This window comes from Perognathus longimembris, chromosome 2, assembly GCF_023159225.1.
Source record: "Perognathus longimembris pacificus isolate PPM17 chromosome 2, ASM2315922v1, whole genome shotgun sequence".
Lineage (NCBI taxonomy): Eukaryota > Metazoa > Chordata > Mammalia > Rodentia > Heteromyidae > Perognathus > Perognathus longimembris.
Genome location: NC_063162.1, coordinates 37720867 through 37735327, shown reverse-complemented (window position 1 = coordinate 37735327; position 14461 = coordinate 37720867). Strand labels below are relative to the sequence as shown.

General features: G+C 38.4%; 1 protein-coding gene across 6 annotated transcripts in view; it reads left to right on the top strand.

Moving 5' to 3' along the window:
* Fam13c (family with sequence similarity 13 member C) overlaps positions 1 to 14461 on the top strand; it is a 103337-nt gene that overhangs the window by 72547 nt on the left and 16329 nt on the right. For 4 of the 6 annotated variants that reach the window (XM_048338815.1, XM_048338810.1, XM_048338809.1 and 1 more), the window contains 2 exons: positions 1184 to 1331; positions 13832 to 14042. In XM_048338815.1, coding sequence (XP_048194772.1) covers positions 1184 to 1331; positions 13832 to 14042 — 359 coding nt within the window. The remainder of the gene's footprint in view (positions 1 to 1183; positions 1332 to 13831; positions 14043 to 14461) is intronic. The other 2 variants (XM_048338813.1, XM_048338812.1) reach the window with 1 other exon arrangement.

Genomic DNA, 14461 nt, shown 5'->3' with positions numbered 1-14461 from the left:
TAGGAGTGCAAGTAGTAGAGTAGTAGTAATAGTAGTCATGGTAAAGGTGTGAGAAGTTGGGGATGTACGTGTGTGGAACAGGGAACAGGGTGAGGGATGGAGATGTCCATGGGGTAAGAGGTGAAGCAGTGGAGTTGGATGCTTGGATTTGAGAGGAATAGGATATGTGGAGCATGCACTGTGAATAGGAGCATGTGTGTGTGTGAAAGTTAGGTAGGAAAGAGAGCAATTGCTCTACACCCCACCCCACTGGTGATTTCCCTGGTTGGATCAGGAACCAGGTGGGTGGAAGAGCCTCAAAGACCTGCAGAGTTTTCCCACTGTGGGGGAGCAGCTCCCAGCCAGAGACCCAGGTATGACTCACTCTCACCTAGTTGGGAGAAGGAATTTACTAGGCATCTGCATCATGGCAGGCTATGTGCGTCAGTCCGTATGACTTATTCGTACTAAGAGCACAGGAGAAATCACAATTGAGCAATGAAGGAGGTGAGTGAAGTGGGTGGGAAGGAGGTTTTGCTGGGGGGGGCTGTGAAAGAGAAATTTCTTCTCCTTCAGAGTTTGGCTGATACTAAAAGCCCAGGGTTATCTCTCAGCTCTGCTCTTGATGTAAGATAGGTGCACCATCCCACGGAAGAGAAGTAACTTTAGGAGACACGCAGCGCAGTCTGGATAAGGAGCTCAGAAGCCCCTCCCATATGCCAGGCGGCCTCTGCAGCAGTAACTCTTTGTGCACTGCGGTTTGCTGCAGTCTGTTCACTGGAGGGACGATGGCTTTTATGAATGGTAGGCTGGGAGGGGCCTAATGGCATCGGTTACTGATGTCAGCACAATGAATGAAACACTTGCGAAGCGTAAAGCCTCAGCACTTGGGAAACAGATACCTTCTGAGATTGGTTTTCCAGATGCAGCGTCTTTTGCTGACGAAATCACCAGTCCCATGTGTCAGAGATAATCCGTATACATTAGGATTTAAATGAAACAGAAATTGGGACTGCGTGTGGACTCATACGCATCTGATTCAAGCACCACCAGCTCTTTTTATTCCCTCTCCTTGAAGCAGCTGTGGCCAGTTGCGATCCTCTTTTTGCCAAGCCCTGAAGAAAGAGGCCGGCAGGAGCTGCAGACCCACCGTTGTGTGATAGGCATCCACTTAGCTGGCCTGATGTTCTGTTTTTGCTGGCAGAATTCCTTGCTGAAGCTCCAAGCCCTCGAATCTGATGTGTGCTCTGCATTTTTGACAAACCAGGAAGAAGCTGCTCAGGTGCATGGAATCAAGGACCCCGTTCCAGCATCAACCCAGAGTGTGGCTGCCGGTGGGGAAGATTCTGCAGGTAAGAGGGCAGGGTCAGGGGGTGTCCCAAATCAAACTCTCCAGATAGTTCAGCCTCTTGCTGCTTCATGCTCCACCTGACTCCAGAGGGAAATGGTATAATATGAAAGACCAAGTATTGCCCCGGAGGGAGCTGAAAGGTAGCAAGAAGAATTGGGATGTGCTACAAGCCAGACCTCTCTGGCTACAGTCAAGAGTCGGGCATAATGTAAATGGGGGTTAGGTGAAAGCATCTGTTACAGCTTTTCATCTTCTTATTTGGTCCACTGTAACAAAGAAATGTGATCTGTTATTTTATATATCACCGGACCTGGATCTTCTGTGCTTGGCTTTTTTTTTTTTTTTTTTTTTTTTTTTAAGGTGTTGAGAACTGAATCCCAACACAGCTACTCCCTCTCTTCAGTTAACTGTTTGTAAGAGGATCCGTGCATACCGGCAAAGTGCAGATGATTGCTCCACTGTGCCTGCATTGCTGATTCTCTCTTGATGGTTTCTTTCTGTTTCTTGTTCTGTTTCTGTTTCATTCTTTCTTCTTCTTTCTCCTCCCTCTTTGCCTTCTGTTTTTCTTTCCTTCCATTGAGTTCCATATCATAAAGTCTCAACATTGAATTTCAGTATTTTTGTTTGTTTGGGTTAGTTTCTCTGATTTTAATCCTGGGGATGGTAGTTTGGCTCACAAACAGAAGGCCAATTAATGCTCCTAGAAGACTTCAGGAGGAAAGAATCACTCACTTTTTCACGAGTGGAAATGACAGACAGTACAACTTACATTTTCTAACAAATGGGTCAGAGGCTTTCAGGCTGCTCTCTGAATGGCAGAAGAATGAGACTTAGGTGAGTTTACTTCATGAAATGATCATAATCTCCAGGAGTTAAAAGTAGACATTTACTATTTCGGTACCAAGAACAGTATGGTTAATTTAAGTCACCACTATTTAAAACAGTTCCACATGACCAAAGCCGTCAAAACAGTCCTCTCCAAGATAGGAATGTATATTACTAATAATTCCTAAGAGTAGCTATTATTATTGTTTAAAATCTAAGCACTCTTAAATTAAGTACTTCCTATATAGTGTATTAAGCCCATAAAAATGACCTGTGAAATAATTATTTGTCATAGTAAGGATATTGGGGTTTAGAATAATGTTGCTGGTAAGTGATAGTTTATTCTGCGAATAAGCATCTTTGGCGAGCTAGCTGTTTGTGTTGCATGGTAAGCTACTCTACTCTGTTGAACGCTATGTTTGGATAAGATGTAAATAAAACTTAGCAAGGTCCCATTTAGAGATTCAAGTCAGATTTTTTTTTTAGCCAGGAATACTTTTTTCCCACAAACCCTAAATTCTAACTCTTTCAAACAAATAGCATACAAAATATGCCTAAAAAGTCTTCAGCCACGTACAGATGAACTTCAGAATCACCTGATGTTTTGGATTATATATATAAGAATGTGTAGCAAGAAAAAAAAACAAAAAATATCTGGCAAAAATATTCAATATTTGTTGTATGTTGGATATAGATACATTTTTATTTTTAAAAACCACTATGTGCATCAAAATATTTTGCATGTTTTATTCTAGATGAACAGGATTTTGAACATGTTTATTAGTCTTCCTTATAATGGGGAAATTGTGAGTTTATGTAGAGATTATTGACACAAAAGAGCCAACAGTATTTTTCATGTTAAATATCAAATTGAAGAAATGGGTTGGAGGCTCCTTACAGAGGGAGGTTTGTGGATTGGGTGCTGTATTTTCAAAATGTAGACAAACCTGAGGCATCCCCAAACCTTTCCATGGGAGTGTAGAGAAGCATTAGAAGAGACATAAAGAATTTCTTCATTTGGCAAGGATATTATCAAATTGACAAACATTTGTGAGCTGCTTTCATGATTTATATTATGGAATGGTTTGGTCTCACTGGCTTCTAAGATGTACTTTTAGAAGAGAAAGGCCATACATTCCCTAATCTATAAGTCTCTCAGAAAAGAGAACTTCATGCTTAGATTACTAGTTCTTAATGGGTTGCTAGAGCTTTAAATGGCTTTCTGGAATTATATATTATATATCACATATGTATTGCATTATATTATATTACATATTATGTATTATATGCATTATATATTATATATGTATTGTATAATTATTTCACATTATATATGTGTATGTATGATTTATTATGTAGTATAGTGCACGTGTGTTTATTTGTGTATGCAGATGCCAGTAATGTGCTTGAATTCAGGATTGGGGCATTATCTGTTAGCTTTTTCATTCAAGGTTAGAGTTATGACTTGAGCAATCGCTCTATTTCTGTCTTTCTATTGGTTAATTGGAGATAAGAGACTCAGGGACTTTTCCTGCCCAGATTGGCTTTAAACCCTGATCCTCAGACTTCAGCTTCCTGAGTAGCTAGGATTACAGGCAGAAACCATCTGAATCAACCACATGGAATGGCTGTGTGTGTTTAAGTACCTGAAGAGAGTGAGTGCGATTGTATAAGATTAGTACAGATGGCCTTGAGTCTGTAAAAAATGATAAGAACCTGAAAGATTTTCCTTCTGAAAGTCTAGAATCTAACACTAAACCTAATATATACATAAATATTCATTTGTTAATAGTTGATGCCACTGATTAGTATAACCAAAACAAAAAGCAAAGCATAATGAGGTGTATGTCTTAAAATAAAATATTGATATTTAGCTGGGATTTATGAATTGTAAAGATGTTTCCTATTTAGTAAGATACCTTAAATGCCCTACTATTTTAGAAATCAAATTACAAACTCTGCCTGCAGCAAGATCACATTTTATGGCACCCCTATAGGAACACTGTGTTTTTGAGTGGGTTCCAGAGCCTTCCTATAGAATATAATCACCAGGAAGCTTTTCCAACATGAAGACTCATAGACTTCATTTTTAGCCAGATCTGGGGTAGATATCTTAGAGTCTGTATATTTCATAAACACTCATGATTATTGAGATCCACTAGAAAAGTGGATAGTGTCATGAATTAGAAGGGAATGTCAAGTTTTCTGTAACTCTGTTCTACCTCAATTTTATCAATGGTAAGAAGCTGGCAGACCATATGGAACTTAAAACTCAATGTCTGATGTAAACCAGCTTAATCCATTTACATGATAAAGAGTAAGGTACTCATGTACTAAATTCATAGTCCGGAAATGGGGTTTGAGAACTGCATAATGAGAGATAGAAACTGTTAACAACCTAAATCTTTGTGTCTCCTCCAAATATATATGTTGAAATCTCAATCCCTTGTGTAGATTATTAGAGTGGAGGGTCTGGGAATGCAGCCATCCTGACTGGTGTTCGTACTGTTATTAGAAAAGGTCAGAAAAATGACTTTGTCTCTTTCCATGATATGAGGATACAATGAAGTCAGCCACCCTGCTGACAGAAAGAGGTCCCTCCCCAGAAACTGAACCAGCTGACACCCTCACCACAGACTCACAGCCTCCTAAACTTTGAGATATCAATTTCTCTTTTTTATAAACTATCTAGTCTTATAGTAGTTTGTTACAATAGCCCAAACCAATTGAGACAGAAACCTACACAATATGCCCCTAAATCCCGCACACTGGATCAATGGCCTCTTACCGCTGAAATAAATGTTTCCTGTGTGGCATTAGGGAGCATTTATTCTGCTGCCATTGAATAGAAAATGGAATGGGAATTGTCTTTTCAACTGCTTGTCATTTCCAAATGTGCAGAAGGACTGTTTGGCATTCCACATGACTACACATAACCCTTGTTCTGTCTCACTGAGGATGATTGATGGTATGGAGGATTTAGAGAAATTTATCAGAGATTACTGGAGATCTATTACAAGAAACAATAGTTCTGCAATAGTACCTGTTTAATTCCTTTCCCCCCTAAATCTTGATTTAAAAATCAAAATTTCCATTTGGGTAATATACTAGTGTAGTATGTCTATTTAGTCTGTTTCTCATCACGTTGTTTGTTTCATCTGTAAGTCTCCTCATTGTTGAATTTTAAGAAGAACTTGATCTTCTACCCTCATATTTTAAGACTGTCCACTAGATCAGAAGTTTTTTTTTAATTTTATTGTAAAGGTGATGTACAGAGGGGTTACAGTTACATAAACAATGAGTGTGTATAATGAATAGATTTCTTTTCTAATACTGTTATCTCCTCCCTTGTTTTCTTGCACTTTTCCTTCCCTCAACTCCTCTCCTTGCCCCAAGTTGTGAAGTTCATTTCCAGCATAATGTCTAGTGAGTACCACTGTTGTATTGGTTCACCCTTTCACTACTGTTTTTACTATTCCCTTTTCCTTCCCCAAATCTGATAAACATATATAAGACAAAAGATACTGAAATCATAAACAGTGATCAAAGGAAATACACTAGAGGAAAAGAAAGAAAGATAAAAGAAATAACTGCAAAGAATACACTAAGGAAAAAAAATCCTCTTGTTTCCATATAATGGAGTTCATTTCGGTTAGCATCACTTTATATGGTCATATGTACATAGCTTTTGGGCTATTGTGATCCTCTGCCAGGACTATCCTAGGAGTATACTAATTATTAAAAATGAGGGAAACCATGGCTCCATAGGTTCAGAAGTTTTTGATTACTTGGAAGTGCTAATTAAACTGAGAGATGCCTGGACTCTCCTTAAAATGCAACATTAAAATGTAGCCATGAGGCTTTAGACTTTCAGTATTGAAAACTCCCCTTGTGGTTCTTACATGTAAGGTGGTTCAGGAAAGCATAACAGGTCACAGCACTACTCCTGGGATGCCATGAAGTCTTTTCTTGATAGAGTTGATAATTGGATTTCCAGGACAGGAAAGTATCTCAAGTATCCTACTAGGTAGTTCTGATCATAAATATGACTTTGTTCTTCATCCTGTCCATAGCTCCATATAGGCTTTGAAAGTCAGTTAGAAAGGTCTCCATTATATCAACCTCAGAAATGGAAACAATTCCTGAAGCTTTATGAAGTTTAAGAAGTTTTATTCCTTGAGGGGTTATGAATGGGACATTATTTTGCCAGTGTGGTTTCATATCCATCTTGAGCCATTTTGTGTTTTCCACATATACTACCCGTTGATTTAACTAAAAAGACTACTACTGTGGAAAATGGTCAATCTGTTGTAACATTCTTCATTTCAATTACCATCTATTCTTCTTGTTGCCTCAGTTGGGGACACTGGGGACATTCTCAAATATTTGGGGACATGTTTAGTCCTCAATGGGAGAAGGGGTGCCACTTGGCATCCCTACTCGGCCTACTATTTCTGCTAAATAGTCTAAAATGCTTTGGATGAGTTTGCTCTCCCAACAAAGAATTTTCCAATATAAAATGTCGAGAGTGCTGGGATTCAGAAATCCCACCTTAAATGGGGTTCTTATTATTTTTTCCAACTTACTTTATTGTTGTTATAAAAGTAATATACAGAGGGATTACAATTACATAAGCCAGATAATGAGTATGTTCCCTTTCATACTGGGTTTCCCTTCTCTCACTCTCTTCCAGTCACCATCCATGAGTTGTATAGTTCACTTTTATCAGTGTCCAGTGAGCTCTACTGATGCACTTTTTTTTTAACCCCTTTTCCCTTGAGTTCTGTACTCTCCCCCATTCCTGAAGATATACACATGAATCACCATACATTATGTTTTAAAAAATTATTTTAAGTAGTTATACAACCTTTCAATTCATAAGTACAATAGATCTTGATCAACATCACCCCTTTTGTCATTTTCCCCATCTTTCTCATCCTATCCCTCAATTTTCCTATTTGAGATGGGGTTTTAAAATGAATAACATCAACAATGACCATGCAAATAAAAATAACATTGAGATTCTACCTCACCGCAATTAGAATGGACACTATTAAGAAAACAAACAACAACAAATTCTGGCAAGGAGGTGGCCAAAAGGGAATTCTAATATACTGTTGGTGGAGATATAATCTTGTTCAATAACTCTAATAAGCAGTATGGAGGTTCCTCAAAAGAACTAAACATAGAACTACTGCATGACCCAGCAATTCCATATCGGGGCATTTATCAAATAGATCACAAATAAGGCCACACTAAAGCTACCAGCATAACCATGTCCATTGCAGTACTATTCACAATAGGCAAGATATGTAATCAGCCCAGATGTCCCTCAAGAAAATGTGATATATATACACAATGAAATGTTATTCATCAATTAGGAAAGATGATATTATACCATTTGTAAGGAAATGGAAAGACTTGAAAAAAATTGTGTTAAGTAAAGTAAGCCAGATCCAGAGAAGTGAAGGCTGCATGGTTTCTCTTATTTGTTGTAGACAGAATGTACCTGTAAATCTATAAGTAAACACACTGGGTTGTATGTAAGTGGTTACAAATGAATTAACTGAAGCATAATAGAGTTTATGGAGAGCTCAAATAGTATATGATTTTAGAAAGACTAGGTCAAAGCCCAACAAATTTAGCATAAGAAAAGGGGCATCTGCTAGAGGGGTGGGGTTGAGGGAAGAGGAGTCGATGAACAAAGGAGGGATGGAGGGAGAATGCAGTGAAGAATTCATTGTATATTCCATAAAATTAAGAAAATTAAGGGAAGGTGTGGCTTGAAGGGGGGTGAGCATGTTGAAGGGGATGATGTTGATCATGATGCATTGTATTCATAAGCTGCTTTAATAGCACCTTCTTTGTACAACTACTTAAAATAATAGACTTTAAAACAATTAAAAATTCAGTGATATACAACTTAAATATTAGTGCGTGGATTTTATTTTATAATTACTAAGAGTCCAGTAGGTTTTATCTCCAGATTAAAGATTAGGAAATAAATTGGATACTTAATGCAACTTGTTTATGGTACAAGGAGTAGGGAGGGGTTTGGATGAACAGAAAGTGGGAGTCTGGACTTTCCCACTCTGCCTGTACAGGCTAAATGGCACTGCTAGGGATTTGCCATCCTGTCTAAATGTTGAGTACTCACATTTCTAATACTCTAGAATTTGAAAGTTGATAGTCTACCAACTTTATTTATTTTATCAACACTCTTTATAATTTGTTTTGAAAATTAATTTAGAAACTTATTCTTAGACTAAAAGACCTAGATTTATAGTTGATTCTTCCACTTTGGCTCAGTTTTCCCACAACCATTTATCTCATCCAGTCTAAATGACCTATTGACCCCTCTGCCTGTCCTGATTATATCATCTGACTTGCAAGTATATTCCATATTGAGTCAATTAGTAGAATTTTATTCCTAAGTATGATCAGAAGTAGCATAGTCCTTCTCTTCTTTAAAAGGTAAAACATATGACAGTCCTAGATTTATTGTGGGAATTATATGGCATATATATATATATATATATATATATATATGATTCTCTTAGCATATTGCTAATGGTAAATTAACAATAAACCTTAAGTAACTTTTTTTTTAAATTTTTTTTGCCAGTCCTGGGCTTGGACTCAGGGCCTCAGCACACTATCCCTGGCTTCTTTTTGCTCAAGGCTAGCACTCTGCCACTTGAGCCACAGCGCCACTTCTGGCCTTTTCTATCTATGTGGTGCTGAGGAATCGAACCCAGGGCTTCATGTATACCAGGCAAGCACTCTTGCCACTAGGTCATATTCCCAGCTCCTTAAGTAACTTTTTTTTTAAAGTTGCATGTTCTTGCCCTGTACAGAATTTATATTGCCTATTCTCCAGTTCATAATGCTTACATTTGTCTTTACATACCTATTCTATTACAGTTGCTACCTACTTTCTGGGTGTGAAAACTACATTTCAAACTGTCCAGTTTCTAGATCCCATTTGAACTGTTGCATAAACTCTGCATATGACTGATACTATGCTAGTTCCCTTAAGTAAAAGGTATTTAGAACAACAATAATCTGTAGAGATGATGGTTGAATAATTACCATCTATTAAAGTTAAAACTATAATTGTACAATAAAATCGATTCTACTAATGATATAATGGCTAGAAAAGTTGTATTAATAGCTTTCTCTGACGCCTTTATAACGTCTTCATAGTTTTCTAAAGGAAGGAGCATCACATTAACTTTTTGCTTGTTTAAGAAAACATTTTTTTTTCAGGCAGGAGAAAGTTTATTACCAAGCTGCTGGCCTGTGGCCAAGGTGATGCATGGTGGCGACCTCCATTTGGCCCTGCCTTATTTAGGGCAGGGGCAAGTGTGTGTGGCCAGTTGGATTAGGATATGACCTCAGGGAAAGGGGAAGTAACTGCTTCCAGGTATGCTGATTACCCTGGTAACTGGGTGGAGACTTAACCAGGTTGGGGGTGCATCTGCATGGAGCCCTCCGTGGGCGAACCTTACATTCCAGCCTTTTAATAGTTATGAAAAAGGAGGAAGACTCTCTCTGGCTGCTCCCTGCTGGCAAGGGGCATCAACATTAGGGGTGAAAGGCAGAAATGTGGCCCCTTTGGGAGAAGGTGAGCAGCAGCACCCTTGGTGATAGATGCCAGTCCTTGAATGAAGCCTGGACGAAGTCTCATGAGGCAGGGCTGGACAATAAAAAATATGAAGGCAAAAGGAAGGGTTTAGGGCACAAAATTAAAAATTGGATGACTTGGCTTGTTCAGCTAGTTCTTATACTTAGATGGACATTAGATGGACAAGCTACTATTTCTTGATCCCCCGGCTGGTTAGTTTTGAAAGGGCGAGATAAAGTGACTCCATTTAGGATGTGACATCATTCTCCTCTTGTTCCCTGAACTGGCTTAGGTCCAGGAGTCTCAGTGCTTGTTACTAGGATGGCTCGCCCCAGAAGAAAACATTTTTAAATGATTTAAAAATTTATAAATGGCAATGTAATCCTCTAAGCCATTTCTATAGCCACCATATAGGAAGGAGAAAACATTAATCCTACAGACAAAATTTACAAAAAAATTAAAATTTTTGTTTTAAAGTCAAATATTAACCTGCACCATGTATCTCATTTGTCCTTGATATAACTCTTTACAAATGAGAAGAGAACTGACTGACCAAGGAATTACTTGATTTATATCACATATCAAACCAGGACTCTGACACTAATTCTAGAACCCAAGCTTCTAGTAGATTTAGTCTTTTATTTTAACTATGTGCAGTTGAGTTGATTCAGATTGACTTAGGATTTGAGAATCATGTCATAGGAATAATTATAGCATATACAAACATATATATGCATATGTGTGTATATATCATTTTTTATATGTGTGTATGTATATATATCATTATATATGTATGTATGTATGTATGTATGTAATATATGTATATCCTAGTAAATGTTTCCTTTGCTGTGCAGAAGCTTTTTATTTAGATGAAATCCCATTTGACAAGTCTCCTATTTGCTCAGCTATTGAAGTTATATTGAGGAAGTTGCTGCCTATACCAATAGGTTCTAGTGTTTTTCCTATCCTTTCCTAAGGTAGTTTTAAAGTTTCATGTCTTACATTAAGATCTTTGATCCACTTTGAGTTGGCATTAGTATAGAATGAGAGGTAGGGATCTAGTTTCAACCTTCTGAATCTGGATATCCAATTTTTCTATCTGTTGAAGTGGCTATCTTTTCTCCAGCGTATGCTTGGGGCTCTTAAAAATCATGAGGCTGTTTCTGTGTGGGCTCTGTTCTGAGTTTTCTGATCTGTCCCATTGGTCTTAGTATCTGTTTTTGTGCAGTACCATACTGCTTTTTTCCCCCTGTCAGTCATGGGGCTTGAACTTGTGGCCTGGGCACTGTCCCTGAGCATTTTTGCTCAAGGCTCATGCTCTACCACTTTAAGCCATAGTGTCCTTTCCATTTTATTTTGTGGTGGGTAGTTGGAGATGAGAGTCTCACAGACTTTCTTTCCCCAGGCTGAAACTATATCCTCAGATCTCAGTCTCCTGAGTAGCTAGGATTACAGGTGTGAGCCACCAGTGTCTGGCTTAAATTAGTTCTTCTTTCTTTCAAGTTAAGATCTATTTAGTACAGAAATTGTAGGAAACATAAAAAAGATTTTTTAAGATTATCACGAGTTTTAATCTTAGCTGATGTTTACATATTTTGTAAACTTCAGGCACAAGGTGTACAGAGAACCCCCTCTTTTTTTTTTTCTTGTCACAGACATTCCAAACAGGGAAGTCAAAGGTCAGGAAAATGACTGAGGCCCCATAGACTGTCTAGGTATTCTAGATATCAACTTCCAATCTCCTCCTCTGTACATCACAGAGGAAGCCTCACACCCATGGGGCCTGGAAATCTCTCTTTCTCTTGTAAAGGTAAGGCACCCCCAGGGAACTGTCATAAACCACCCATGTTTAATTATGCCACACACTATTCCCTATCAGTGAATGGCATGTGGAAGTGGTGGCCTGGGCTCTGTTCCCAGGACGACAGCAGCACTGGCTCTGAGCCCACATTGGCCTCTTCCAAGCAAAGAGCTCAATGATTTTGTCAACCCAAAGGCACATGTGCCAGCTGATTTAATTAAAGTTCTCAACTCTAATGGTGAGTTTGAACAAAGAACTGAGGCTTTACCAAATTACCAGTTCTTGACTCTGTTGCTTTTCCAACTGGTTGTTTGGGATCTTTCGTCTCATAGCTTCCTTCAGTAATGAATTGGAGTGAAGTGAGGTTAGGATGTTAATTAGGCAGTACTGGTAAAATTATTCAAGTACCCACAGAAAACAGATGCCATATAAATGCAGCTTAAAATTGATACAGCAATACAGTTCACAAAAGGTATTCCTAGTGATGCATGTCTTAGGACTCAGTGGGCTTCAGAAACGGAACTCCTGTCATCACAATCATGAGCTTCCATTTGGATACACCAAGTCACTTGTATTAATTTGGTCCCTGGGCCACAACTGGGCTGAAGGGTTGACAGTCTCAGACCTTTCCTATTTCAAGAATCAAGACCTAGCTGCTTGCTGAGGATTATTTTCTTCTCCATTATTCTCCCTGAAGGGTATAAAATAGGGAACATGATTACAATGTATTTCTTCCTAAAACGTAATGGTATAAATGAAAGGTATGATGGGAACCTGTATATTACTTGGTTAACTTTGAAGGCATTTGTTATTTACTGCCATGATTTGTAAGTCATTTCTATTACTCCTCAGGGCTCCTGCCATAGTCACTGGCATTCACCTGATTCCAACTCTTCCCTCACCAGTCTCAGCCACTGACAGTGTTGTTGGTTGGCTTCGAAGGCAAAACAGGAAGCATTATCCACTCTGAGTCTACAGCTCACCAGGGGAGAAGCCAGCTGAAAACACATGAGGACCTAATCAGATCTTTGATGTTACACAATGCAAATTGCATTTCAGGCTCTAAAGAACAAGGAGCCATTCTAAATTGGATTAAGATTCATCTGGTACCAAATTGTGATGAATATTTGTTTTGTAAATGTGAATTGTCAGTATGTTGATTCTGTTTATTCACCCAGAAAACGTTGCTTCCTACTTTCCAAACAGTACTAGACATTCAAGAAAGCTTTGGATTGTCCTGGCTTGTCTGCTAGGCAAAATGGAGAGGTTTGGGCTGCTTCTGGGATAACTCTGCTAAGAAAAACCATAGGCTGACTATGTTAACTGTTCTAGTGATCTACTGACGGGTCTCACCCCTTTATCTGTCACCCCTCACTTTCATAGCATGGGGCTCCCCTTCTCTTGGGCTGACTAGGGCCAGGTTGATGAGCTAACTTAAAAAGGATGATGATGGTGAGAATTTAAGCATAGAGTTGGCTGGGGAGAAAAGTTAGTTTGGAGCGGGTTTTGTTTTCACCTTTGTTTGTTGGAAACAAAATGCCATATAAAAAACTCCAGAGGTAAAATCAATCATTACTAATTCTATGAAGTTTGTGGTTATTATGTAACCCCTTCGGTCTTTTAGTGCATTTATTGATACACATGGATGTAAACTTTGATATAAAATGGAATCATGAGTGTTGTTTTGAAACGTGATTTTCCTTTAGCGTATTTTGAATATCATTCTATGTTGATAAGCAGAATTCTCCATCATTTTTTTGAGGGCTGTTGCATAATTTTCTCTTTGGGCATGTCCTTTCCCCTTCTTCCCGTTTTCTGCCTCCCTCCCCATGTTTGTCTCCCCCTCCCTCCACTGGCAAATCTGGTATCCCTTTGCTTCTTCAAAATTTATTATCTTTTGTTCCAGCTCTATTTAATTTTTTATTTGCTCTAATGCTTTACAAAATATATTCTATAACATATAAAATAATATGAAACAGATTTTTGTAGTTTGGCATGCTGATGACTGAAAAACTCAAACTAAAATAATTTGTTTGCATTTGTTTTATTGGCAGCTTTGTCATATTTTCTATCCATGTTCTGTGAGAACAAACATGACAGTATTTTGAAAGCTTTTCATATCCCCCGAAGGAAGAAATGACAAAGAGGCAGCTCATTATAATGAATGTTTATGATCTTTATTTCGGATCATGACAGTTCCAAGCCCTATGCCACTTCTAAACCATGATCATTTATCTTGTTTCTGCAGATCTTGGATCAGCTCACAAAGATGGGCAGAATGAGGCCGACAGTGCACCTGAAGACCTCCAGTCTTTGGGGACCAGCAGGCTGCTCTATCATATCACTGATGGTGACAACCCTTTGCTGTCACCACGATGCTCCATATTCAGCCAAAGCCAGAGATTTAACTTAGACCCGGAATCAGCCCCCTCTCCACCCAGTACTCAGCAGTTTATGATGTAAGAAAACCCTCTTATGTCATCTCCATTTCATAGTTTTTCCAAATACAGGTATAATAAGCTCATGATTCTATGTCTAAGAGTGGTTTCAGTGGCTGGATTAGGAATACAGTTGTCTACTTCAATTTCCAAGATTCTAGAAAAGTTGTCACAATGCATGCCCCCTCTCACCATTAGATGGGTAGAGCTATCTATCTCCATATATGAAATGAGATGATTGCATTTCAGTCTCTAGAGATTAAGATTAAAATCAGATTGTCGTGCTCTGTGTTGAGATTTCATAAATTTTGATACATAATAAAATTGAGAATCTCTTGTTCTAATATAGGCTCAGGAAATCTTGAGGTTCTTCCTCACAACTCATGATGTTATTGCTAAATTTATCCAAACCTGAACTATTCATATTGCATGTAAATTAT